The 27,529-nt window shown below is 35.5% G+C and overlaps 4 protein-coding genes across 5 annotated transcripts; 2 read left to right on the forward strand and 2 right to left on the reverse strand.

The window, feature by feature from the left end:
• Positions 1 to 2: 2 nt before the first annotated feature.
• Positions 3 to 8,844, reverse strand: LOC143462545 (acetoacetyl-CoA synthetase-like). The gene is made up of 13 exons (XM_076960757.1): positions 6,563 to 8,844; positions 6,205 to 6,426; positions 5,931 to 6,041; positions 5,682 to 5,779; positions 4,875 to 5,074; positions 4,039 to 4,180; positions 3,489 to 3,569; positions 3,198 to 3,322; positions 2,851 to 3,038; positions 2,316 to 2,567; positions 2,087 to 2,215; positions 1,414 to 1,652; positions 3 to 1,251 (listed from the first exon to the last, which is right to left on the reverse strand). Exons 1-13 carry the CDS (start codon positions 6,690 to 6,692, stop codon positions 1,114 to 1,116), a joined length of 2,055 nt encoding a protein of 684 aa, XP_076816872.1. The 5' UTR covers positions 6,693 to 8,844; the 3' UTR covers positions 3 to 1,113.
• Positions 8,845 to 11,265: 2,421 nt separating this feature from the next.
• LOC143462235 (zinc finger MYM-type protein 1-like) lies at positions 11,266 to 13,770 on the forward strand. Its single transcript, XM_076960309.1, has one exon. The coding sequence runs from the start codon at positions 11,266 to 11,268 to the stop codon at positions 13,768 to 13,770; it is 2,505 nt and encodes an 834-aa protein (XP_076816424.1).
• Positions 13,771 to 16,855: 3,085 nt separating this feature from the next.
• On the forward strand, positions 16,856 to 24,164 carry LOC143462713 (uncharacterized). Of its 2 annotated transcripts, XM_076960965.1 has the most exons (15): positions 16,856 to 17,421; positions 17,591 to 17,770; positions 17,959 to 18,051; positions 18,994 to 19,046; positions 19,307 to 19,384; positions 19,711 to 19,866; positions 20,065 to 20,223; positions 20,316 to 20,502; positions 20,638 to 20,762; positions 20,880 to 21,020; positions 21,205 to 21,402; positions 21,622 to 21,781; positions 21,924 to 22,145; positions 22,706 to 22,816; positions 23,330 to 24,164. In XM_076960965.1, the coding sequence occupies exons 2-15, from the start codon at positions 17,629 to 17,631 to the stop codon at positions 23,500 to 23,502; spliced, it is 1,998 nt and encodes a 665-aa protein (XP_076817080.1). In that variant the 5' UTR covers positions 16,856 to 17,421; positions 17,591 to 17,628; the 3' UTR covers positions 23,503 to 24,164. The 2 variants fall into 2 exon arrangements, with proteins under 2 accessions (XP_076817080.1, XP_076817081.1); XM_076960966.1 differs by lacking the exon at positions 17,959 to 18,051 and having other exon boundaries at positions 16,857 to 17,421.
• LOC143462714 (uncharacterized) lies at positions 24,153 to 27,054 on the reverse strand. Its single transcript, XM_076960967.1, has 9 exons — positions 26,909 to 27,054; positions 26,489 to 26,632; positions 26,285 to 26,394; positions 25,977 to 26,186; positions 25,507 to 25,744; positions 25,195 to 25,344; positions 24,858 to 24,988; positions 24,714 to 24,797; positions 24,153 to 24,593 (listed from the first exon to the last, which is right to left on the reverse strand). Exons 1-9 carry the CDS (start codon positions 26,982 to 26,984, stop codon positions 24,531 to 24,533), a joined length of 1,206 nt encoding a protein of 401 aa, XP_076817082.1. The 5' UTR covers positions 26,985 to 27,054; the 3' UTR covers positions 24,153 to 24,530.
• Between the last annotated feature and the right edge of the window lie 475 nt (positions 27,055 to 27,529).

Genomic DNA, 27,529 nt, shown 5'->3' on the forward strand with positions numbered 1-27,529 from the left:
AACATCATGTCTGATTTAATTTCTCTGTCTCTTCAAGCCTTGTGCAGCAAACTATCACGTCGTGCAACAGAATGTTTTAAATTGCATAAAAACGCGGAAAATATTGAAGCCAACTAAAATATACCCAATCAATAGTTTATATAGTTTAGAAACTGTGATGCAAAAAATTAATCCGCTAGTAACGTGCATACAACAAAATAAAAACTTCTACAAACATTTTAATAAAATATCACTCATAGAGATCGAGTATAAAACATTTTTTGCTACGAAATAAGTAAGCAAAAGGTGAAAGATTATCTTCACGTACTGTGTATTATGTAGAATGTTTCTTACAAAATAGTATCGTGCAAGTTATTAAGCTGTAATTATGAGAAAGCAGTTAACAAAGAACTGTAAACGGGAATTACAAGGAAATGCGTTCATTCGAAACATTACAAAACAAACTAAATCTAAGGTATAAGGTATCATATAACCCACTTCAACAAAAGAACAAACAAACCATTTGGTACTGTTTCTGATCTTAACTGAATATCAACTCATTGTGTGAAGCTTCACTTTAGGGAAAAAGTTTGAACTCATGTAGCCTACCGCGCAGTTAATGGAGACAAACGACTGTGTATACTCACTAATTGTAATAAAACTAATAATGTTTACAAAATAGATCACAACCGTACTAAACAGATGAAATGTACAATAACAGTGGAGCAGAAACGTTTTTGGAAAAGAAAATGCTGAAAAATGCAGAGCTAACATTCAACACAAGTGGCATAAACATAGCATTGCACCAAAACTAGTCCATATAAACCCAGTTGTATGACCATTGATGTTTAAACTAACTAAAAACTACTCTTTTCAAATACTATACTATACTAATAGTGCTATACTACTGTATAATTGATGAATTTCATTAATATTCGTATGAAAATGTCTTAGCTTAAAGATCTATGTAAAAATATTTTGTCACAATATACAGTATTTGCATAATATATACCTTGTTAAAACTGCATAACTGGCAATAGAATAAGTTCAAGAATAATGCTGTATGGAGTTTACCATAATATTTCAATGGAACAAGTTTTATGCGTATAAAAAATGCTTCACAAGGTGACAGTATCAGAAGTTCTGAAGAATGGCTATGTTCTGATAGAGTTTGAGACATTCTGGATTTCGAAAAGCGCTTGCGTGTTTGATTTCTAACCCAGCTAGAATTCTTGTCACCGCAATTTCAACTTTTTTTCCGCTGATCGTGTACTGTTGAAAAAAAAACAAATAAAATATTAGATAACAGCAAATACAGAGGAATAGACTTTACGAAAGTATCATGCAGTATGGATTTGTAGCAAGTTTTGAACATTTCAAACTTCACAGGGAGCTACATATTTGCATCAGTTATATATCTCCGGTTTCACTTACCGGAATATCTTTGATTTCTAAAATAACAGCAGGAACATGTCTTGGAGAAAGTTGTGTTCTAATTGTTTTTCGTATCTTCTGTTCCAAATCTTTGTCCAAGGAAAAACCAGGAGCCATTTGCAGGAAAAGGATAACCCTTTCACTGGCGGCTACAGCTAAATATTTTTCTTTTTCTTTTAAACTTGGTCTTTGTGCAGCAGCAAGTGAGTCTATGACTTCATTTCGAAATTGACTCTCCACTAAAACAAGTGATCAAAATTTTCACTTACATAAAGGGTAAAAAAATTACTAAGCAAAATGACCTAAAATTTTAAAAGGTAGTAAATAAGTTTTTCATTTAACTTTAAAAATTCGATACCAATAACAACTTTTTACTAAAGTATTTAAAATGTAAAAAACAAGCGAAAAAAGTGGGGATGGAGTAAGTTTTTCACCTATAATGCTGCAAAGTAGTTGGGTTAGTTAGTGTTTAATTAATGAAAAGTAAGTGATGACAAGCTTAAAAACTTTTTTTGCAAAACACTTCTAACATTTTGCAATCCCATTACTGCAAAAGAATAACTTCGTAAAATATTGTGAATTTGGGGTTATGAAAACTTCATAGTAACAAGCAACTTTTGTTTAAATGCCTACTCCGAGGCAGTTTTCAACAGAAATCTTAAAAATAACCCACTTATTTTATATATTTCTGACGTTCCAAAACGTACTCCATTAGGATTCAAAGTGGCATCACTTCTTCCCATCATAACAAAGCCATGAGTTTGTTTATTCTCCAAGCAAAAATCACCATGAGACCAGACATCTAAATATTTTTCAATTATGAATAAAATGGATAAAATATGGAAAATAATAAATAAGCATAAAGATTCAATAACTAAATAAAAAATTGCAAATACAGTCACCCGGAAATTTAGAAAAATAGGCTTTCTTGTATAGAATCCCATCTTCATCATTCCAGAAATAGATAGGCATGCATGGAAATGGCTTAGTACATACAAGCTCTCCAGGTGAGTTGTAAACTGGTTTGCCATTTCCATTTTCATCCTCGTTGTAACAGCAAACAGCCATTCCGAGGTTTGCAGACTGAAGTTCTCCGCGGTAAACTGGAATATTCCAGTTTTGTCCCATGAAGCAGGAAACAATATCAGTGCCACCTGCGGAAACCACCGCTTTGTATGTTACCTTTGCACAAGCAAGCAAGCTTTTCTTCTAATCAGTATTATGATTAAAACATATAATTTTCATAGTAATGACTTCGTATTTGGGCAATTCACCAATGAATACTTTGTCACCTGCAATAACTGTTTCTCTTGTAAAATTCACAAAAGTTATGAGGTTTAACCAATATTTAAGCCGTCCTTTCTTATTATACATCGCAAAACTATAAAACATAATTATAATGTCATCTTTTACTGGACGTTTCTAATTCTGGCTTACCAGTTATGGAACCGAGTAGTAAGTCAGGTTTGATATGTTCATAAACATAATCATACTGATGTGGGGCGAGTGGAGAGCCGGTTGAAAGGATGGTATGAAGTTGCTTCAAGCTGTGAGTTTCTTTTGGCTCCAAGCCTTTTTCTTGCATCACATCAAGACATTTAGCGCTTGTACCAAAAGTAGTGACCCTAAAATCAGGCATTTTTTAGTTTTTCCCAAAAAGTTTTTATTAAGTGAAAGTCGTGATATAAATCAGATTCAGGATTTGACATCACCAATCATACCATCTTTTAACGAAAAAGTTACTGTATTATTTGCTTTCAACAAGCTTAGCAAATTCAACTTACCCTAAGCTATCTATAATGTCCCACAAGATGGTAGGTTTTGGATGAAAAGGGGATCCATCATACAAGACTAATGTAGCTCCTGCTGCTAAAGCTCCCACCATCCAATTCCACATCATCCATCCGGTCTTCACCATAATCCAAGTAACACAAATATCACATTAGATTAATTCATGACTGCAAATAGATGCAAAGTAGTTTATTGAAAATATGTTATTTTACTAACAGTTACGGACATTATATTTGTACACCTGTACTATATACAATTATATGCAGTAAAGGTTGCACACTCACGGTTGTATAGTAAAGAATGCAGTCATGTCTATCCATATTACCATGAAGGATATGTTCTTTCATATGTTGCAAAAGAGTTCCCTGCAAAAATAGAAGACATATAAAACTTTTATAAGGCCTATATTTTGATATCACTGTAAAGAAAATATCGCTTCTATTTTTAAACAGGAAAGTAGTTGAGTGCAACTGGCCAAAAGAATATTTCTAAATACATAGCTACAAGTTTGAACAAAGCCACTGAGCTTATCAAACCAGCCATTCAGTAAACAACAGCACTCTGGGAACAGTACACTTTCAAAGAACATACAGAGAAAACAGGTTTGATAATATTACTTAAGTACAATTGACCAACAAAGCTGACAATGAAAAAACCTGTATTTGCTTAGAAACAATCAAAACACATCGTTTGTAACCAAAGAATTTACAAAAGTTTTAAAGTGGTCACAAAATAATCAGATTAACCACACAGACACACCAAATTTAACCATTTGTGCAAAATATATACCTTATTCTAGAACCATTCGTGATATAATAAGAAAAAAACTTTTACCCCAGCAGAATGCACCATGCATTTTGGTGGACCGGTTGTCCCAGACGAATACATAACAAATAAAGGATGGTTGAAAGGTAGTTGTTCAAACGATAAGGTTTCCAATGATGCTTCGTTTTCAAGAAATGATGATAATGTCAAGCTATAAAGCAGAAGGTGAAAGCTTCAGAGCATTTATTTACAACATGACAAACAAAAACACAGTAAACTAAACTACTGTAATTTGTGACCATGAACGTATTTATGACTAAAGGTTTATAACTTAACATGTTTAATTACATAACAATAAGCAAAGTGCCAAAATCATGCCAATTAATTTTCCATTAGAAATAACTATTATATATGTTGAAGTAAATAATTTGCCAAAAAGGTCAAACAAACCCTATATTTGAAGAGAATCACTGGACAAATTTTAGGTGTTAGCTTAAGCATGGAACAAATAGAAATGGTGTAAAATGTCAAAGTCAATTGTCCATGAATTAATTAGTCACAGTTGGAATGATAGCAGTTCTGATAAGATATCTGATTAAATTCGAAATGCAGTAATGATTTACATCAAACAAAGTTTACAGAGAGTATGACATCAATCTATTGTGTGAATTTTTGGAGCAGGATGCTTACTGTTACCACTGAAAGAATTGCATATATTCAAACTATAAAAACATATTAACGTACAACTACATAAAGCTATTGCATATAAATATGTAATTTAATAACTACGCAACTAATAATAACTAAAAAATCCGAAATTTTTATCGGACCAAAATGTCGCTCATTTTTCTTTTAAGTGCATACACTATCATCAAAAAGTATGACAGTGCAACAAAACACCAAACCTGTTAGGAATGGAATTAAGTTCATGATTATGCAATTCCTTTGAAACAAAGGGGATGACAATGACATGTTCCAGATCTGGTAGCCCACAAGCAACTTGACGCAGTTTATCTAAGTGCACATGGACTTTGTTGTTATACCAAACAGCCTCAACGGAGAATATGACCTTGGGCTTGATTTGCTGAAATCTGTCTAGAACACCCTAAAAAATAACTTGGACAATTGATTTTGCAAAGTGGAGTAGGCACACTGTAGCTTTCTAAAAAAGCTAGGCATAGTGTAACATGAACACCAAGCTGTATAAATATATAATTTGTATGTATATATATTGAAAGACAAAGTGATCTGGAAATTTGGTAGACGACAAAACTTGCAAGGTGGGCCAAAGTTGTTTGAACTAGTTTACACTTACAGTAACTAGGCCATACAATAAATAAACTTTTGCATTTTGTGTGTACTCCATATATGCATTATCTGTGAAGCAAATTAAGTAAGTATACAACGCAGCCATGACTAAGAAACTGAAGCCAAATTTAAAATGTAGACCACACACCACTCTGTGGCCTGTTCTGTAAGCTGTACAGTGTACATTAATTATACATACATAAAATAACAATCAATCTTAACAGGATAGTTTCTGCAAATCCTGTCCTACAAATTGCCACATTATGGTATCTAAGTTGCAACGCATACTGCATAGGTCTAACTAGTTGTTTAAACATTTTATGGAATAAAGCATAAAGTTACAGCACTTTACATAAAACAATACAAAGTGAGAAAAATTCTTATTTATTACAATCCTTACTTACAGTAACACCAAAATCCGGAGACGTGCTGCTCCATATAGCACCAATACTTGCAGTGGCAAGCATTGCCTCTACTGCTTCAATGCAATTAGGAATATAACCTGCAATTCGAAGATATCATAAGATACTGAAGTAGGCTAATGCCATTGATTTTAGATAAGAAATGTTGGCTGTAAGTTAACCTAAATTATGAAATGCTCTAATAATAATACAAACAAACTTGTCCAATGCAAAATATGCTAATTTTCTTACCAACAACCCTGTCACCAGCTTTAACACCAACATTTCTCAAAGCAGAGGCATATTTTGCCACTCTTGCATGGAGCTCGGCATAGGTCACTTTCTTTATTTCTTGACCTTCACCTTAATCGCATCAAATGATTTAGTCAATCAATCATTAATTTGAAATCATTTTTTACACAAAACATCAATAAACCTGTCTCTTTTCACAAATTAACATTTTTAGAGGTCACAAACAGTTCTTATTACAGCTATGATTTCTTAAATGGCATACACAGTATGGTACCTGCACCAATCAGAGCGACATGATCATCACAGTAACGCATCATATTTTCAGCATAATTCATTTTGGCTCCAGCAAACCATTCTGGGTTATCAGTGATTGATTTAGAAGTATCTACAACCATGTCATAGTCTTTGGAACATTTTATGTGGCAGTACTTCCAAAATTCCTTCCAAAAGTCACTGTAATTCTCCACAGACCACTTCCACAGCTCACGATAGGTCTCTGTGTAAAACTTAATGGGTAAAAATATACAAAACCTTTTGGGGTGTTTATCACTATTCTGAGCTATCAATACTTTAATTTCAAAACTCAATCTTTCTTGACTACTGCATATAAAACATATGGATGTCAAATTTACCTATTTGGAGATAATGAGATTTATTCACTTGCTTCATAAATTCTGTCATTTTTGTATCCAACTTCCCTGGTGTCCACATGACTTTTGGCTGTAAGCCACAGCAGGCTACATCTTCATCATTTGAAGGCATTTTCAGAAAATGTTTCTAGGTTTTTAAACTAGCAGTTGTGATAATGTTTGTAAGAAGTTGTTATTGCTGATGTGTTGGTCGCTATATTAGTTACCCTGGTACTTGCTTGATCTAGCCTCGCCATCACCTCCCTAACTGTTACACCACCTAATGGGGAAATAGCATGCTTAACTTTAATTACCCATAGCTTATTACAAGCTGTTCTTCAATTAAATGATTACTGTTCCCTTTAATCTTGCGTTGTACCATCATCCTTCTGATTGCATTATTAAGGTCATTCGATTAAACCAACATTCGTGTATGCACACTCTGTGTGAGCTCATTCTAAATCATAGAATTGAAAGGTGCATCAGAACATTACTGCAGCGATGTGTTGAATTTTAATGTATAAAATGGTGGTTAACATTACTAATTTATAATTAGTTATCAGCGTCATAACAATGAAAATGTTGACATAGCAGTGGTTAACACAGTATGGCTTTTGAAATTATGTGTACTGTGGCCATACATTTCACTACGAGAGTGCATGTTTCACCAATTCAAATTACCATTTTGCTTTATTTATGTATAAAAGTGATATGGCATTGTCTTTTGCTGCATACGCTCGCTTTAGCATTTCTTTCATGGCAATATGCAGGACAAGGGTGTAACTAAATGCAAACAACACATGTTATTGGTCTTAGTTTGTAGGAAAACTGAAAATATTGACAGCAAAATTTTGAAAAATACAAACTCCAACACATAGCTTTTCGGAAAAACTTTTACATACTTATCAAACATACCGTGTTTCAAAAGCATGTGGTGCAAGCAAAATCTTACACCATCAACACATAACAGTACAGAAAAATGATTTGGAAGTCAAACAGCTCTGCATGCAAACCTTTTACTGCTGATTGGCTGTCTATTCATGCCTTGGCACCATTTCTGGAGCGAGCTAAATTACCCAGCTTTAAAGTGATCTGATATCGGCTGACAGATTAAAAAAGGCTGAAAACCACATGCATCAAAATGCGAAATATTTGCAATCCCTAGCCAACAACCATACAGTATGTATTGGCATTTTATACATAGAATACCTATATTGCATTTTCTTAGTTTCTTAACAAGCAGTTGCTGAAATTGATACTGGTATATGTTTTACTGGCTATAGGCTACCAATTACGAAAGTTGGAAAAGACCAATTAGGGCATAGGCGACTGACAAGCTAACCATTTACACAAGTCACAATTTCTAAGTTTTAAATTCAGTAAATGACAGCTGTTGAGTGGTGAAATAGATGTTGCCTAGCTAGATAGACCTGGTAAGTTGGTAAACTTTGCTACAGGTACAACTCTGTTAAAATATTTTTCCACTCACTTATAGCTAGGCAAATAACTGGCTAGCCCAGCCCACAAAGTTTGTAGTGTGCGGAAGATGGTGTGATATATAACCAATATGCTTATGTTTGGAATGAAAAAAGTCACAAGCTTGGCAATGATTCCTTTCCACTCAAACCCTGGTTACTGAGCTTGTCTTAGTGCAAGGTCAAGTAAAAAAATTTTTATTTTTTATATAGTAGTAAAGAATTTATAGTATAATATTAATTTGGAATTGTTCACCAAAACCACTGAACAGGAGCAAGCAACGTTCATGCCTTGCAGCCCAAGGACATTATACAACAGTAGCGACACATGGTATCAAACCTGATTAAGATTAAACAAATTTAATATATATATTAGATTCTGGTTCCGGTGTAGTTTGACTGTTGACTGTAAGATTGACCGCTTACAGTCCAAACTTTCAACTCTAATTCTCAATTTGGCTCAATGTTCAATATCCAGTGTTTAATATTCAATATTCTAATTGTACTAGCACTCCTTTCCTGCCGATTTAAACACATAATCAGAATAAAATTTATGATATCACAATAGGGGAACAAGGTTCATACACGGACCCGGTTTTCAAAAAGCATCCGCTCATGTAAAACTACCGGTAAACTTTAGAGTTACTGATACACATTTAACTAAGGCATTTATAAGCCATTCATTCATTCACTCACTCATTTTATTTTTCGTTTTTAATGAAAATGCCACAATGAAAAAACTACCGGTATACAATTACAGGAGCAGTGCCTAGTGGCCAGCACCAAACAAACGGAGCAATTCGTTTGACTTCTGAGTTGGAACTCATTTGGAAGGAATAAAATAATTTTTAACCAACCGACAACCGTGGCATGTCTGGGGTTGTCCCTAAAACGAAAACCTTTGCTAAAGTTCATGCGGCCATGATGAAACAAGGGACGGGCATCAGCAGCAAAATAAACTTTATTTGCTCTTACTCCGCGAAGTAAACTTTATGCGGGTAGTAAATTATAGCCCTTTAGTTGCATTATCTATAAGTTGCACATACATTCTTTACTCTTTAGTAAATCAATAACTACTGGTGAACACAAAATATTCTATACGTTAAGGCTGTGACTATTTCAACGAAAAATTTGTGTGTTCAAAGCTATTTTTCATATTTTTTTGTTATGCTAACGTTAATGTTATAAGATAGTAACCTAAACCTAACCTAAATTTTTCTTCCAGTCTAAATTTAATTCCAATTAAACCCTAAATGATTAGAATCAAGTTTTTGCATACCAATTTTCCCTTAGCCGCCTATGTTTAACTATGGACTGCGTGACCAACTTTCGGTGAAATAGTCACTTTCAAACGTTAATTGTTCGAGCCCAAGCGGTAGAACTATGAAATGAAACCAAACTACCGAACTTTTAAGACCAGTTTGTGATAGGCTGTACCTTTCGGGTAGAAGTACACGATTTAAAATTTGTGGATAATGTCATTTTTTTGGGAAGATTTTGAGAGTTGTAGTATGTTTTAAGAATATAGGCTAATAGATTTACATTGTCAGGATTGTGCTGTACATTTAGCATACATTATTTAGCATACAGTGCGTATAGGCCTACTATCTGGCACGCATGCGTACTTCGCCGCAATTTACAGTCCTATTAGGCTATTACGCTCAGTGCAGGATTAAGGTGGATGCTATTGATGCTGCAGCATTAGGCCCATTCCTGAAATAGGCCCAGACGAAAACAGACGTGAATTTTCCGGACGCTGAACAGTTTTCCTTTGCTTAATTAACCCACAAATAATTCTTATTATGAAATTTGTAGTCCGACTTTCGCACGCCTAGGCACAGTGTTACGCCTAGGCACGTAAGATAAAGCAAGATTTTGGCATAGACTACTTATTTAAGATGAAAAATTATAACACTTTTCGAGCTGTTTCAGGGCCCTTCATTACTTCAGCCGCAGATAAGATGCACGGCTTTATTAACTCTTCCCCAATCGTGTATGCTTTTTTTGGTTTTAACTATTCGTAGAGAAACTAGATAGGATTCATGAAGAAAGGATTTTTCGGTAGTCGTCATCTTTTCATTTGCTTTTTTTAATCGTTCATATCAGAGAATATTCGTCCAAAATATTCAAGTGGCTTGCCTTCAAGATTGTTGTGCTTTGAATGAAAGTGACGAACAACTTTAGAAGGTTTCATAACGTCATTTGGCAGAATTTGGGAGCACACCAAACATTAGGGCCGTGACGATTGTTCACTACCCGGAACTATTGTAAAACCAAGCTCCAAGTATTTTTATTGTATTGCCTGACAAATTCCCCTTTTCGTTTCTTACTTCCCTCTGTGACACTCAACTTATCTGCATATGCCCTTTTCGTAGTTTACATTTGCACCTACTGATACTTGGTTCATTTCCATTTTGAGAATTATTTGTTTCAGAAGTCTTAGTTTTTTCCTTCTTGTTAAAATACACTTGTTGGTTCGTTGATTCCATATTAATCCTTCTGTAGTTTAACAGGACAAGCTATTGCAGCATCTGAAAAGTGAAGAATGACCTTGTATTACAAAACTTTTTGAAAGCTAGACGCAGTTTATGACGAAACAATCATAAACGGCACAAAATCTAGGTCATCGGAAGGTTAACCTTTATTATTAAACAGTTCTGCTGTATCAACGAAGGAGAGATAGGCTATGCCAGTTTTAGCCTACTGCTGTGAATCGGCCAAGCGTAAAATGAGTTTTACAGGAAGTATCAACTTTGCAATGCTTATGATTCCAGATTAAAATTAGCTTGGCAGAAAGTAAGATACGGTACTTCGCGGACCGGCGGTTGAGAACCACTGAGTTAGGCTAAACCTTAGGAATAGATTAGGTTAAGGCAGTAAGATTAGTACTCATTATGGTTGGGAAAAGAGTTGGCAATCATTATTGTTGAGTTCAATGTTGTTTCATTGCCGATTCACAAGCTAACACCGTGCAAACAACTACCGGTTCACAACAAAAAATGATGGAAACCAGTGTCAGTTTATAACAAAAAATGATGGAAAGCATTGGGGTTCACTTGGACGCTAGCGACTGCCTTAATTCTAAGACAATTGCTAATGTTTTTTTTTTGCACTGTGACGTAGGCTAAATATACGGCGTTGTGTTTATTGTAACGGAATATTTCAAGTTAATGCGATAAATTTTACGGTTCCACAATTTACAAATTTAGCTGCGTTTTGTGCACGCTTGCTATGGCGTCTCAACTCAGTGGATGGGATAAAGCGAAAAAGAAAAGGAAAGAAGCAGCAGAACAAGAAAAGCTTCTGGCGAAAATTCCAAAACTGAGTTCATACTTTGGAATGCGAGCAGCTTCGTCTCAATTGCCTGCGTCGGATGCGATTGCGAATTCGAGCGCTCCTGAAGACCAGGCCAAGCAAGATGAACCTGATGAGGAAAGAGAGGATAAAGAGCGGGAAAGTTCAGCGGAGAGAGCAGAGGTGAAAGGAGACGCTATCACTGGCGAAGCACTGGCGCAAACGCTGGAGGATATCACCAATGATTTAGGACAGTGGGGTAAAATCAACGCCGACACTCGAGAATATTGGGCCAAGAAAGGTTCAAAACACTGCCAACACACTGAATCGATGTTTGAAGAGAGCGCCAGACAATACCTAGGTGAATCATTCCAACGTCGATGCACTAAGACCTTCTTCGTGCGTACGCATCCGCTCAATGGTGAAAAATCCTATAGACAATGGTTGTGCTACTCGCCTTCGACCGGGAAGGTGTTCTGCTTTGCATGCAAGTTGTTCGGTGGTAATGCTGTTCAAGCAACCAAGTTCGTATCCGGCGGTTTCGACAATTGGAGGACAGGCGAATCCAGAATAAAAATGCATGAAAGCAGCGATGGTCATCGCAAGGCTATGTTGTCTTTTGCGAGCCGACAGAGGGAGGCCGGTCGTGTTGACTACCTAGCCGCTAAACAGGTCGAGGAAGAGCGGTGTTACTGGCGCCAGATTGTAAAGCGGCTCATCGACGTTCTGATATTCCTAGCTAAGCGTGGCCTTGCTATAAGGGGCGCGGATGAGATCATAGGTTCCCCTCATAATGGTAACTACCTTGGCATCATTGAGTTGTTGGCGGAGTACGATACTCTGCTGGCTAGCCATATTAGAAAATATGCGAACTGCGGGAAAGGTCACATTTCTTATTTGTCATCCACAATTTGCGAGGAGCTGGTGCAGCTCATGGGACAAAAGGTGCAGGACACCATCCTGAAAGAAGCCAAGAAGGCGAAGTATTTCTCTGTCTCGATTGACTCTACACCTGACGTATCACACCTCGACCAGCTAACGATTGTTATTCGATATGTTCTGCCGTTGGGTCCAGTTGAACGGTTCCTGACATTCTTGCCTATGATGAGACACACCGCTACGCACATGGCTAGCATACTTCTGAACTTTCTGAAGGAAAATGGCTTGGATGTTACTAACTGCAGAGGCCAGTCGTATGACAATGCGTCAAACATGTCAGGACGGTACAACGGTGTCCAGGCAATTGTGAAGCGAGAATGTAAATATGCTGCTTTTATTCCATGCTGCAACCACAGTTTAAACCTGGTAGGAGACCAGGCTGTTAATAGCTGCGCTGGCTGTACCAGGTTTTTTCATTTTGTCAATGGACTATACGTTTTCCTGTCTGAATCGACATATCGCTGGCAGAAACTGAAGAATCGCTGCACATTAACGCTCAAAGGTTTGTCTGGAACCCGATGGTGTGAACGTGCAGATGCTGTCAAAGCGCTAGTAGAAGGGTGGAAGAGCATTCAAGAAGTCCTGGATGAGCTTGCGGCAGATAAGGAGCAGAAGGCCGATACGAGAAACCAGGCCGACGGATTTTCGCGCAGGATGGACGAACTTGAGACAGCAGTTATGGCGACTGCCTGGAACGATATCCTATGCCGTCTCAACAGTACGAGCATTAGCCTCCAAGACCCTACAGTCAGTCTGAATACGGCAACTAGTTTATTGGCATCACTGGTCGACACGATTCAATTTGCACGGGACAGATTTGACGTGTATGAGCAGATGGCGATCGAAAAGGTTCCTCACGGCGAATACAAGGCTGAAGAACGTCGAGGCCGTAAGCGAAAGCGAATGCCTGATGAAGGAGCTGCAAACGAAGAAAACCTCACCCCTAGGGAAACATTCAAAACCCATATATATCTGGTCATGATCGACAGACTGTTAGCTGAACTGGAAAAGCGAATGAAGGCGTATGAGGATATATCTACAACATTCGGATTTCTTTCGGAGCTAACGTCATTGAGCATAAAGCAGATCGAGAATAAAGCTCAAAATCTCGTTTCCTCGTATCCAGATGACTTGGAAGACACGCTGGTGGCTGAGCTCATACAGTTTGCTGCATTTATGCGCACCCAGAAATCGGTGAGTGTGAACGAGTCAGCAGAGCTTACCATGTACAAGGTTTTGTCGTCGTTGAACCTTTCTCAAACATTTCCAAACGTCGAGATTGCTTTGCGCATCTATCTGTGCTTGATGGTGTCTAATGCCTCCGGCGAGCGGAGCTTCTCAAAACTGGGAATAGTCAAAGGAGAGCTGCGGTCCTCGATGAGGGAGGAAAGGCTAAACATGCTGGCGCTTATGAGCATTGAACATGAGGTGCTGAGCAGCCTTGACTGCACTGACATGATCGAAGATTTCGCGCTTGCTAAGACTCGAAAAACAGTAGTATAAGTAAGCAGCACTAGCGCAGCATTGACAATATGCCAACGTTAAGTTGATCTGGATTAGCCTTTTCTTCATTAACTCCGCTTTTCAGGCAATATTGGTATTGAATTGTGTTGGTGTTACATAGCCTGATGTTACTCTCGAGTTTTTACGATAACACGTCGTTATTATTGTTCATGTTCATTAAAATTTGGCTGACTGCGTCGAAAGCAATAAAGGCTCTTTGGTCGGTCTGATTACGCGTGTACGGTGGAGTCAGAGTGTCGAATGCATATGTACCAATGCCTAGAAAAAATAGGCCTGTTTTTGCGCTGCAGCATCAGGCCCAGTTTCGTCTTAATCCGGCCCTGATTACGCTGATTGTAACTGTTAGTGCTACTTCACTATATCAGAAACCGATTGAGCGTTATTCAACCATCCTGCATTGTACCGTCTACTTCCTACAGTGTTTTCTGAATTTACCGATTGTTTTTACGTTACATACGTTGACGTCCTTGGTTAGTCTACAAGTAATTTTGGATTGTAACCTTAAAATGCAACATAGGCCTACATGTTAATTACAATTTAATACAGGATGTCACTTTTTGTATAAAACTGTACATAAAGTGTATAATTAGAAGTGGTTTCTACGTGGTTTAGAATATTTTGGGGTTGGTGTCAAGCTTAATCAATAGCAGGTTAAATGAGCACATGTTAAATTTTTCTCGTGACGTCAACAATTGTAGCCTAATGTTTTTGGTGGTGGCTGCACCGTGTTAACCTAGTAAAATCAGTAGACTATATAGCAGGGGTGGCCAGACCTGCTTCATGCTCGAGCCGCATATAACATAATCCAGTTTTAAAAGAGCCACAACACAGACACAATAAAAAACACAAATTTATTCACTCACAAAGAAGTGTAGCTATTGATTAACATTAGTGCTGGGTGGTGATACTATGAGTCTCCAACTGGGCTTCACCAACTCTTTTTGCAATTATTATTATAACCGTAACCAAGACTTAAAACTAGGTCAGCCCTGACGTACAGCTTCAATCTGACAGTTTACTTAACTACAGTGTACAAGTTAGTACACTTCTGTACAATAATGTACTTTTTGGAGTGTGATTTGATTATTACTAACAATCAGTCCATTGTTAATACGTGTGATAGAACGCATTGTTTCATAATCTGATCAAACAACTTGTCTTGACCGGGAAAATTGCATGTCAAATTCAACAATACTAATTCATTAAAGAGCCGCAATGAAAGGCTCAAAGAGCCGCATGCGGCTCGAGAGCCGCAGTTTGGCCTCCCCTGCTATATAGTAATACAAAAAAGCAAAACGTAGGATGACACTCTAGAATTAACTTTTATTTTCAATACCTCCATACAAGCTTTCGCAAGCCTGGGCTTGCCTCATCAGATGCATTAAGAGACGCTGTTTTTGGGTATCACTCTGCAATTGGCGACGTTATTTGGTTGCTATTTCTTACAGCACTCTGCTATTAGTGACGTCACGTAGTTGCTGATTAGTGATTTGAGAGGCGTATTGTATTGTATTGTTTATAGGTATATTTAGGGTATAACATGTATAACATTTAATTTAGGTTAACAAGAAACCATGAAAAATAGCTGGTAATAGCGGTGTAATAGTGGCAGCTAAAATAAAATACTAACCAATATAGCGTGAAAAAATAATAATTAACAGTCCCAGTAGCAAACAATCAGTGAGAAAGAGCAGCAAAACGCAAAGGCTTAATAATAGTTAGCACAACCATTAAACACAACGTACAATAAATAAGTTTAAAAAAGACAACGGCAAAACAATGCTTACAAACACAAATATATGTAATAAGTTATATAAAGTTGAATACTTAAGCAGTGTGGAAACCAGACTACAAATAATTAGCTCATAAAACAGTTTTGTAAAGACACACTTAGTACGGTAATCAGAAGAACGACTTTTATTGTGGTGCAACAACCTGCTGTTTTCAAATAGTATTCTGTTGTTGTTTGTTGTTCAGTAATTGACAAGCTAATGTACAGGCATTCGGCGTTTAAAAACAATTGGTGTATAGGCCTACACATTTCAAAATAGTAAACTATAAATTGGCAGCTATTGTACGTACAATATGACAATACATTTTATTTTAAAGGGTTGTAAAGGATTTTTCAAGCCTAAAACCCCCAAATTTTTTGCACCCCGCTCATTTTGGGTAAGATGGAAAAACGTAGGAATTTAAAAACTGGTTTTTAAAAACCTTTGCCGCTCTCCTACTCAACGCAATCTTTAATAAGCTACGCCACTGATTAAAACGTCTTCTTATGAAACAAAGTTACTTCTTTCTTCGTGTTGCATAAATATAAAGAACACAAGAATAATGCATTAATATTTTCTATCGTCGACTAGCGATTGCTTACTACGCAGTAATACTATCCTAACTGGTACTTAAGTACCTGAGCAGCAAGAGAAACGCCATAATTGCCATAAACAAGCAGAGAATTTTATAAAATATGGTTAGTTGACAAACAAAATGTAACATTGAATTGATTACAGGGTCCACACAACACCAGCTTTATTTATCAAAAACCTTGGGTGATTTTGCAAAACATACAATAGGCTAGTTATAGGCCTACAGCTTACAAAATTGTTGTATGCGGCATTTTAAAATCGTCCGCCGTAAATTGCCAGCAGCCGTTCGTATAAATATGAAATGGCATTTCTTTTCGAAGCCTTTTTAACGCGTTTTTTCAGGCGTAAAGTAACATAACTTTTGTTTTGCTCGGGATTGACAACCCCGGGAGTTTCAGACCAAACTTTTAAAAATTCCCCATCTACGCCCGTAAACACAGATTGATTTATCGAGCACAATATCGTAGTATCATTACTGGTATAAAACAATTTAGTGCGTACCATTTCAAAATATTCTGCGGGCGCTCTTGTTATATTTCATAACATTGAAGAAATGTCCGCAGTAGTGACAGTATATATAAAACATTATGCATGTTTGGAAAATTATGCCAACCAAAGTTTGATGCATTATCCTGCCTATGTATGTGGTGATTCATAATTCCGTTTTGTCATACAGGAAACAAGTTTTGATATCACCAAGTATGTGTATCATGAGTTTGCTAAGTGCAGTAAGCTACAAGCAGGACAGTACAATAACCAACGAAAACCATATTTAATCATTTTAATCTTAACTTTTCCTTGCGCATGAACTTTCAGGTGCTCAGCTGTAGCGAAATAACATGTTTTACAGAAAATATCGAAAACTGCGCATTGGATAGAATCAATTAAAATCAGCTGCATCTCTATCAATGCAAGTCTTTATTGTGAGCGACGTATAGACCTACACCAGCAGACAAGAGAGCTTGACTGAAGAGCTGAAGTATTTCACAAATAAGCTCATGAGCTGCAGGGATGTTGGTTTGATAAACAGCTGGAAACTATGCAGGAAAAACACTGATGCATATATGACTTATTACACTCATTACGCAAAAAAATGTAGATTTACGCAAGACATTAAGCAAAAACTCAAAAAAATTAAGTCTTTTCAGCGTGAAATGAAGTAATAAAATGCTATGCTAAATTGAAATGCATCGATCCACATATGAAAACAAAAAGACAATTTGATAAATGACGTAACTAAACTGCAAGGAACATAGCAAAAGATGTAAGAGTTTAAAAAAGTTTCTAGTGCACGGTGTGCAAAGCTTTAATGTTATCAACTTAACATCGTTTTCTGTCTTTATAACTTCTATCCTGGTCAATAGGCTACATTTATGTACGATATATGAATTAAAAAGTCAATACACATATATGTTGGCTATGCTTCTATTAAGGGATTGGATGATTAACGAACTAATGAATAACAATAACAATGGATACTAGAAAGACAAAAACTCGTAAATTTTTATCTTCAATCCTACCTAGTCGTAAAAAGTCAAATAATTTGAGGATTTGCAACCGAAATGCAAAGGACCGAATAACAACTTTATTTGCAACATTACCACATTCTACAGGTAAGCATGATACGAATATGTTTTTGTTATGGGTGTTTCGTGTTTAAATTTTAGTTAAAGTTTTTCGGAAAGCAGTGTAGGCCTAGAGGGCAACATGATAAGCTGTAAAATGTAAAATGTCCATGCAGGACTCCCAACCACCTTGAAAGGTTAGAATTGCTCATAGATAAAAACTGCATGTAACTTAGGGTCTACGTTATCTTCAGCTACGCCCAGGATAAAGTTGAATGGAGAAGAAAGAGATCAATGTATTTTTTTAGAAAGTTATTCCGCAATCTTACGTAAGCCTATTAGCTATATGCAAACTGTTAGTAACGTAGACTATGCAATTGCCAATGTAACATTGCTGCTGCTTTGACTTTTTCTTGAAACAAACCTGAACATTTGTAGTATTTTCCCATTGCATTGAACTCCAAAGTTATGCGTATCTATCGAAACTTTTCGCTGTTCCTTTAAAACTGCGAACTTTCATCCTTATGGCCAAACACAGTGTGAGGTTTTGTCTCTAAATATTGTTTAATTACTTATCAGGTTGAATAACAACACCTTTTTATAAAGTTTCATTGTGTTAACAGCTAAAGTGTGAATGATAAAAAACTAATTACTTTCTACACAATTATACTAACCTCTAACATTGCTAATGATTCAAAAAATAACTTCTTAAAAATACTACTAATAGTAGTAGCAACAATAATGATTAATAATAATTGATCAATTAATAAAGCATATTTTGCTACCCTGTGGCGTGATCTCGTGGCTAACTAGCCGATCTTTCGAATAAATATTAGATTTTTATAGAGTAGTGTATAATCTGGGAATTACCCCATTGTAAATTTCAACTTGATTGAAATTTATACTGTCCAAAACCTTAAAAGGTCACTTCCCAATAGGAAGACAATTTTAAGTGGGTAACTCTGTGTTTATGACAATGTCGCTCCCAAAGCGTCATATTAAAAAAAGAGTGTCCGGTACAATGCGCTTGTGACGTCGATGTGGGCTGGTTTGTTGTTGTTTTGGCGATAGCTGGTTGCAAGTCCAGACTTAGTTGTACATTTGGTGTGGGTTTGAAATTTTGGTTTTTTGTAGTATTTGTCCCAAAATTTTAAGCTCAGATTTTGCTGTAAAGCTTAGGTGGTTGTTATAGAAATTTTAGTACAAGGATTGTACGCCGTAAATAAGCGTAACTCACTCTTGTGAAGTTGTGAAAATAAATTATGTGACAGATGGTGAAGAAGTTGGAAGTGATGATGAACAAAAAATCCTAACCATTGTCAAGGTGAACTTTGGTATAGTATTGTATCACGATGTTATTAAATCTCATAGTTGATGAAGGTTAAAGTCATGTTGACAAAAACTTATTTATCTAAATTTTTTAAACTGTTTAATTAAAAACGAACTTTTGTGAGTAGCCTATTGCGCTTTGCAATCCAGAAAATATTACACTTATCTTATTTTCCAAACAGCTATCTGAAAAACTTTCTCGGCCGAGATTTTTTTTTATATTTTGTATGTATATTATTTTGTTTCATGTTACAGGCTGAGCTTCAACAATTTTATGATCTCCCCACACCCTGGGATGATGCTGGTGAAACAACTCTTAATTTTTTGAAAAATGTAAAATGATTAAATCTGAGATTCTTTTATTTATTCTTACAACAATAGTCCTATACAGTTTATTTTACACTGGCATTGATTTATTTCTCACTATTGTTTTATGCTTAGCTTAAATATGTTTCAGCAGATCTTGTGAGATATTTATGCTAAATTTATAACATAAAAACAAACATTTTAGATATAAAGAAAATAAAATAAAAAGACTTTAAAATGGATGCCACTATTGTTTCGTTATAAATCTGATAAATTATGAGTTGGCTGTGTTGATTATGATTAAGCTGCATTTATAATTTGTTATATTTAAAAACTTTTCATTGTTTTGGCAGATAGCTGCAACATATGCAAAGCAGAATTTAATTATTTTTATTGGAGAGTTAATGGTGGAGTATAAATTCCTTGATGTCTGCATTCGTATCTGGGACTTCTGTCACAGCGCAAATAATAAACAGTATATGTTTCTGTCTTGTGCAACATATAATTCTGTATGTGTAAATATTTGACAATATATATGTCACAACTTAAATTTTGAGATGAATGAAAAAAATCTTGGTTGATAAAGCAATGTATACATTTTGCTATTAATATACTTTCTTGCAAGTTTTCCATTTATTAGTGTTATTTCTATATAATATTTTCAGATTAATGTGCATCCATATTGACTTGGCTTTGTTGCATTTCAGATGAAATCAGTTGTATTGAAATTTTCTGATAAATGTCTTAGCTTAGCTAAAGCAGCTTACCAAAACGAAGTCTTCATAAAGCGCTGTGTGAGCGAATTTGACTTACCAGAGCTCGGTGTTGACAATTTAACAAACTACAACCGCTTGACAGCAGTTAGGGTAATTGTGAAACAGTAAAGACTTTACGTCCTTTTTAATTTTACATCTGCTTAACTTAAAATAGGTGAAATGCAACGTAGTTTTTTGTAAAGGTGACAATGTCAATATTGATGAACATGGCAAGACACTTTCATCCTGTGAGTTCCTTAATTCGATGCAACAAAGGACTGGATAATATCATTAAATATTATGAACATGATGATTTAGGCATGAAAGCTGCTGTGATTATCACTGCTGCACATTGTATTACTGAGGATGAAAGTTATAAAATATTGGCAGGTTTGTTTTCTTTATTTGTTTTAGAGAAAAGCAGAATATCATAGACCCCATTGTTTGTTTTCTGCTATAGATTTTTACTTGTAATTTAATTGCAAATTCTTTGTCTTCGATTTAACTATCACATTTTTTCTTTAGGAACTGATGTGATGCCCTTTATTGTTAAGCAACTTACTTATGCCTTGGAACAGTTCAATTGCAACTACTCTGCCGCGGAATTGGTTATTGGTTTAGACAAACTTTCTTTCAATGATAGTAACAAGGTGAGTCCATGTTGTGCACAAAGCTAAGTTATGCTTTATGTTAATTTCATGAATTTATGTTGATTTGTATGACCACTAGTTCACTGCAGATTAAATTATACAGTTATATATCTTTAGAAATTAGCCGTTGACTTGAATGTTCTTCCATTGTTGACAAGGATGATTAATCAAATTTCTTCATCCGCCCAAATGCACGCAGCATCACACTGTATCTGGACTCTTTCATTTCTCTCAGATAATGAAAATAAAATACGAAGGGTCACTCTTAGTTAAAAAATTTTTGATAATTGCTTCCACTTTTTGTTTAATTTCAAGCTATTAGCTTTTTTTATTTCATCGGTTATAGAAAGGAATATGAAAATTAATCCGTGGATGGTTCTTGATAAAAATTATATGAACAATGCGATGCAATCTATCTCTTGCATATGTTGTAAACTTGCAGGAACCAGGCTTGCTTGAAGCAGTGCATCATATTCTGTTTGATTCAGCCGTGAAACCTGAGATAAAATGTGCATGTGAGGGAATTCTCTTCAATATTGAAAGAGTTCAACCAAGTTTTGATGAAACAAACAAGACAGCTGAAATTGACAAACACATCATGATCAGTTATCAATGGAACAAACAACCAACAATACTTATGGTAAACTTGACATGATTAGAATTTTGATAAGATCTTGTTTGGCTTATTAAATCCTGAATATCCTTATAAATTGCATCAGTATATAAGACTGGTTTACTTAAAGAAAACAAAGAAAAAGACTTATTATAACAGTTTTAAATACTTGTCATGTTAAAACAATCGAAAAAAAAAAATTGTATTGAGTTATGAAAAAACAAGAACTATTTTCCTGTCTATTAGTTACGAGATTATTTGAATAAACTTGGACTCAAGACCTGGGTTGACGTTGATAAGATGCAAGGCTCTATCCTTGAGGAGATGGCACACGCAGTTGAGAATGCTGGAGTGGTTGTGATTGCAATGAATGAAGATTATAAGAATAGCAATTCATGCAGAACTGGTAGGTTCGTTTGTTGGGATGTCCTCAATAACATAATAACGTGCAGGAATAACCTGTGAGGTTGGTTAAGGTGAAGTTAAAGAAACTCTGGTAGTCACTTTGGTTCGCATCTTTTTGTTTTAAAAATTTTTTCTCTTGACAGAAGCCGAATATGCTTACAAACTTCGAAAGCCAATTATTCCTTTGCTTCTGAACCCAGGCTATGATCCAGATGGGTGGTTGGGTGCATTGCTTGGTACAAAGTTATATGTGGATTTAAGCAGTGAAAATGATTGCGAGGGAAAATTCCCTGATGTGGTGAATATGATCATGTCAAAGATGAGCAGTGAATATGATTTATCTCAAACTCCAGTTTCTTTGACTGGTGAGTTCTTTAATTTGTGGGTCTTTAATTCATCAAATCAGAACATAATGTATAAAATCTATGCAATACAAATGCATTATATACTTTATCCAGTAGAATGTGAGTATTGCACCTCCTGATAAATAGTATTGTAATGACTCAAGGCAAGTCACGTTAGTTGATGACTCGAGTTAGGTTATGAAAATTGTGATGGCAAGATAGACAAACTTAGGTAACATAACTGGATATTTTTCTAAACTATTAAAACTCTCTCTGAAACGTATCAACCAGACCAATTTGTAGACAGCCATAACGTTATACTAATCCGTTTAATAAAACGCATAAAGTGACCTCAGGAGAGTTTTTAAGATAAAAGCATTGATTTGACTTGACTCGAGTCACAACTCAAAATTACTCAACTTGACTCGAGTAACAAAGAAATAAAGTAGTTCCAACGCTATATTTAGGTGATTATTTTCCTTGAAAGTTGAAACATTTTGTTTTGCAAAACTTGTTTCTAAAACTAACTAGACACAATTTCAAAAAAAAATCTTGATCTCCGTCTTCGTCACAATTTTTAGTTACAGATTCGCCAGAAAGCTGTCCATCTGATAACCAATTACTGAACGTTAGATCGCTTAAATCCTGGACTTCATGTAACGTCAAAGAGTGGGCGGAGAAGAATGGAATTGGTTTGTTTTCGTCTTTATTCTGACATTTTTATCTAGTTTTTTCAAAGAAAATTTACTCCAGTTTATCAAAGGTATTAACTTATCATTCACCAAGAAAACATATCTTATACGAATCATATTACATCAATAGTCAGTGGCCGATCACGTGACCACAAGTTTTCTTTTGTCTCTTATAAACTCTGTGCGTTCATAGATTCATAGACTGTATATATTGTGAATCTTTTAGCAAATTCTTCTTGGTGCAAAACACACTTATCCCAAAACAAGTCACAGTAGAGTTTTTTGAGTGCGACTTTTAGCATTTTTTATATAAACAGAGCACTTGCTGCTAAAACAAGTCGCTATTATATGATCTAGGCTCGATACTTGGCGAGTGGTGACATAACACTGTGACTCTAAAGCACTTCATCGAGGCTTGAACAAGGGTCCCTGTCTTATTCCCAACGCCGGGATAATCCGAAACATGTAATAAAAACCTTAACTGCATAAGTGTTTGATTTTTTTGATATGCAGGTGACATTGAAGTTCTTCTATCGAGTTTTGATGGTGTAGACTTGTTTCAGCTTCATCAGCTGATGAAACGTTCCCCAGAGATTTACTACACTGCTCTGAGAAGCGATTATCTTCTCGGCTGGTCCCAAATATTTCATCTCACCGAAGCTTTGGAGATTTTAAACAAGTCGTAATTTTTATAACTTTTTTTTTCGTAACTTAGCTTTTAACAACTAACCTTGATATGAATGATCTCTCAATTGTTCTGCAATCTGTGAACTTGCTGTTGCATTTTTCGTGATATGAATATTGATGTAGTTGTATGTTAGATCTATAGGCCTATGGTTACTGCAAAAGTAAAAATTTGGAAGACATTTTTGAGAATTTGTAATAACTTTCAATAAACGCAAAGTTTTTGAAATGCTGTTTATTCGAGTCATGTATAAACAACTTCCTACTCTGAAATATTGTTTTGCGACTGATTGAGAATTTTATGCGTGACACGCAAGTATTTGAGTGAGTCCCTGTCCAAATTTAATTATTTTTAAATGCTTTGTTTTAATCACATATAAGCGTTTTTCTTTGTTATTTTGCCTCACCCGTTATTGGGCTTATTCCAATTACTCACTGGTAAGTTTTCATGCACGCATGTGGCAATTTTTTTTTTATTGGTCGAATTCGTATGGGCTTCCGATTTTATGTCTAAATTTGTTGCTCAAGCCAATCTGCCATAGAATAGTAGAATCATGCATGAATTAACCGTTATGAATAGGACCAAATGCTGCGCATTTAAGCTACTGTATAGCCTACCAATGTAGGTCACGGACAACTATGAATAAACAAGTCGGTTTGTTTGCTTTTATTTCTTTATTAATGCATTTCATCTCTAATACCAGTATATTATAACACTCTGTTTACATCTTGCAGTTCTGGTTTATAGTGTTGTTGCTACAGCACAAGTCAAAATGAAAACAAACAATAAACATTCCATTTGAAAATAAAATACGTAACTACTTAAAAGAAAAGTTTGTCGACTTTCTGGATAACTAGCATAGCCTACTATGAGCAAGAAAAACTTTGCGAGAAAATACTTCTGCAAACATTAAAAAAGCCATTATATCAGCAACTTATAAATGAACGACTCATCAATAACAAACGTTTGACGTTGAAGCGTTTTCCACCGATAGCCCACACCATGAAAAGATCAAGTCCTTTGGTTGTTCTAAAATATGCAGAAATGTTGGCTTGGGTCAGTGAGATCGTAACCAACGCGTCCCTCGGTTTGCTACATATAATAAACAAAATTGATGGTGATAAATAACATTGTAGACTATTAAGCATTTAACATAACAGGCTTTGGCGTAAAAAGTTACTTCAACTACAGTACAGCGTTTTGTTAGCTTACATCCAACAAAGGTTGAAGTCCATTTCCTCTCAGATTCGCGTAATAAAGACCAGGTTTTCTGCATATCACGCCAAGACCGTCGATCTACAAACAGGTGAGTATGATTCAAAATGGCCAGTGAACCAGCATGCTGTTTTTACTCACCAACTTGTTCCTTTCCTCCTCTAATCGTGATCCTGAAGAAGCCGCCACTTCCTGCATCCAGTTGTCTTCAGCAGTGAACGTATGAAGGTTTACCAAACCGATGAATAAGTCGCGCGAGATAAGTCTCAAACCTCAAAAATTAAATTATAATTGCTCAAAAACATAGTTTTCGAAATGCTTTTAACCCAATGCCTGTTGAGTTACTAGATTACTAGAATTTAACGTGGTTTTCACGGCATCGCCAGAGTGCGATGCCAATACAAAATTAAATTTTTAAGTATAACTAATTATGTATAATTAATTATACAAAAAAACAAAAAATAAGCCAATAATTTACCATTATGTCCAAGATACAATTCTTCCAAGACAGGCGTGTGAATAAAGGAGCGACTTTCTATCGTTGTAATGGTGTTCCCCTTTAGCTTTAACACACGGAGTGACATGAGCCCACGGAATGTTTCGTTTGTAATTTGAGTGAGAGAATTATCTTTAAACGGTAAACATCGTATTTGCTTATTAAAAAATTCAAAAAATATCTTAATCCCAAATGTGGTAATAGACAATGACAATTAAAATACAACAGTCTGTTTAAAAACACGATAAAACATTAGATAACATAAATGTTTTTTAAGTATAAAAACTGGCATACATGATAAATCTAAGACTTGCAGCTTTGGTTTTCCTCCGAAGGTTCCTGGGGCGATATCACGTAATGAGTTTCTCTTTAATGATAAAAATCTCAAATCGTTTGCACCAGTTAGCTTGCCGCCGTCAAGCGTCGTTATGAAGTTTTCTTCCAAATTTAGGGATTCTAGTTGGTAAAGGGCGCCAAAGCAAGAATTCTTCAGCTCGCTTAAATTATTTTGGTCCATGTCTAGGACTTTGAGCTAAAAAGAAAAGTAATCCCAACGTAAGTACAAAGCCCAATGAAGTCGAAATAGCAGCTTACTGATTTTTACTAATGTGTTGGTAGATTTGACAGATAACATATAGTAAATAAATATATTATATTATGATGAATATAAATGTATTATTGTACAATTATATATTTAATGTACATTTGGGCAAATCTTTATTTACTATAAGTTGGTAGCCTAAAACTAGTACAACTTTACGTACATTTCGTAAACCAAAAAAGGTCATGTAATTAACAGTTGATATCTGGTTTGTGCTCATCCCCAAGTACGTCAACTTGCTCAGTTGAGAAAAAGATAAAGGCAAAATATCGGCAATCAAATTTTCTTTTAAGCTCAAATACTCAAGATTGGACAGGCCGCTGAGTGACAAGCGATTTAAGGTGGAGATTTTGTTGTTGTTAAGTTCGATATGCTAAAAATGGAACAAGTTTATTTGTAAAATATTCGATATTCAATGTTTAGTTTTGTTCATATTAAAGCAAAAAAATCTCAATTTTCAAGAGGTATCACCTTGATTTCTGGTTGGTACTCAAAAGCTCTGTCATCGATTTTGATAATTTCAGCATTTTGCAGCTTCAAAACGTAAAAAATATCTTTGCTTTCCTCCACCGGTTCTTTTTCTAATTACAAGTTACGCAGGTTGAATGCAATTTATGAAAAAGATTACAGTTCATAATCTATGTATATCTACGTATAGCCGTTTATGGGACTTACTTTTGTTTCCCAGCCTTTCTCCTCCGTAGAGCATTGCAAAAATCGAATTGACAGAGATAACATCATCCATAACGGCCGTGCATGTGATTACTATCTCTTCTATTTGTTGGTTAAACGAGAACTCCCGTCGTTGACATTCATTATCTTAAGAGTAAATGGTTTCAAGTTTTATTGTTCATATTTGGAAAATAGGTCGATTCCACCCACGGACGATTTAACCCAAAGCGCTAAACCAAGACGATTAAACCGAGTACGACCAACATCTGTGGGTTGAGTAATTCTTGAATTGAATTGTCTTGGGTTAAATCACCCGTGGGTTGAATTGACCGATCACCTCAAATTATGATGATTATATAATTATGATTATATAACGCAAAAAAGAACAATATATGCAATAAACGTAGCGTGATGTAATTTTACCGTCGACTGGCTCTTGACAGAAGATTCCACCGATACAAATACAAAGCAAGGAAATACGAATCAAAAATCTGAACATGTTGACACCTTGCGTTCTAACAAAAAAGTGCTAAGCTAAATCTAAATTCAAAAAATATGAAAATGTTATTCGTGGATGGTTGGGCATCTATTTAAACTAAACTAAAACAGATCACAAAACTCAAAAACATCTGCTTGTCGATATTTTGTGGCAACACGCATAAACAAGCGCTGCGCTTCAAAACGATTTAAGGAAATAGTCAACATTAACTAACATCCATCTTCCCTTTTGACAGGCTCAAAAAGGAAATTGTGTAGCTGTGCTGACTTCCCCAGAACGAGAATATGATTTGCTGTTATTCAAAATACCTTTTGTCAACAACGAGAAGAATGGGTATTAGAAAGGAAAAACTAAAAGTTTTCCTATAACTTTTTTATAGCCCCCAATTAAACTTGATTTCATTTCTAAGTCCACCACATTGTCTATACGGCTCTGTACGCGAACAAAATTTTTTCAACATATTCTTTAAACATTTCATACAATGTCCTTGACAGAAAAAACTTTTTTGCCGATCTTATATGGAGAATAAAACTAAAATGGCCTTT

Source organism: Clavelina lepadiformis, chromosome 6, assembly GCF_947623445.1.
Source record: "Clavelina lepadiformis chromosome 6, kaClaLepa1.1, whole genome shotgun sequence".
Classification (NCBI taxonomy): Eukaryota; Metazoa; Chordata; class Ascidiacea; order Aplousobranchia; family Clavelinidae; genus Clavelina; species Clavelina lepadiformis.

Coding starts and splice junctions, on each gene's coding strand:
- LOC143462235 (XM_076960309.1), top strand. CDS start 11,266: ATGGCGTCTCAACTCAGTGGATGGGATAAAGCGAAAAAGAAAAGGAAA.
- LOC143462545 (XM_076960757.1), bottom strand. CDS start 6,692: ATGCCTTCAAATGATGAAGATGTAGCCTGCTGTGGCTTACAGCCAAAA. Junction 6,427..6,562: donor ATCTCATTATCTCCAAATAG/GTAAATTTGACA, acceptor AGTTTTACACAG/AGACCTATCGTGAGCTGTGG. Junction 1,252..1,413: donor TAGAAATCAAAGATATTCCG/GTAAGTGAAACC, acceptor TTTTTTCAACAG/TACACGATCAGCGGAAAAAA.
- LOC143462714 (XM_076960967.1), bottom strand. CDS start 26,984: ATGTTCAGATTTTTGATTCGTATTTCCTTGCTTTGTATTTGTATCGGT. Junction 26,395..26,488: donor AGAAAGGCTGGGAAACAAAA/GTAAGTCCCATA, acceptor ACTTGTAATTAG/AAAAAGAACCGGTGGAGGAA. Junction 24,989..25,194: donor ATTGTATCTTGGACATAATG/GTAAATTATTGG, acceptor TTAATTTTTGAG/GTTTGAGACTTATCTCGCGC.
- LOC143462713 (XM_076960965.1), top strand. CDS start 17,629: ATGGATACTAGAAAGACAAAAACTCGTAAATTTTTATCTTCAATCCTA. Junction 21,782..21,923: donor TAGCAATTCATGCAGAACTG/GTAGGTTCGTTT, acceptor TTCTCTTGACAG/AAGCCGAATATGCTTACAAA. Junction 22,817..23,329: donor GGCGGAGAAGAATGGAATTG/GTTTGTTTTCGT, acceptor TTTGATATGCAG/GTGACATTGAAGTTCTTCTA.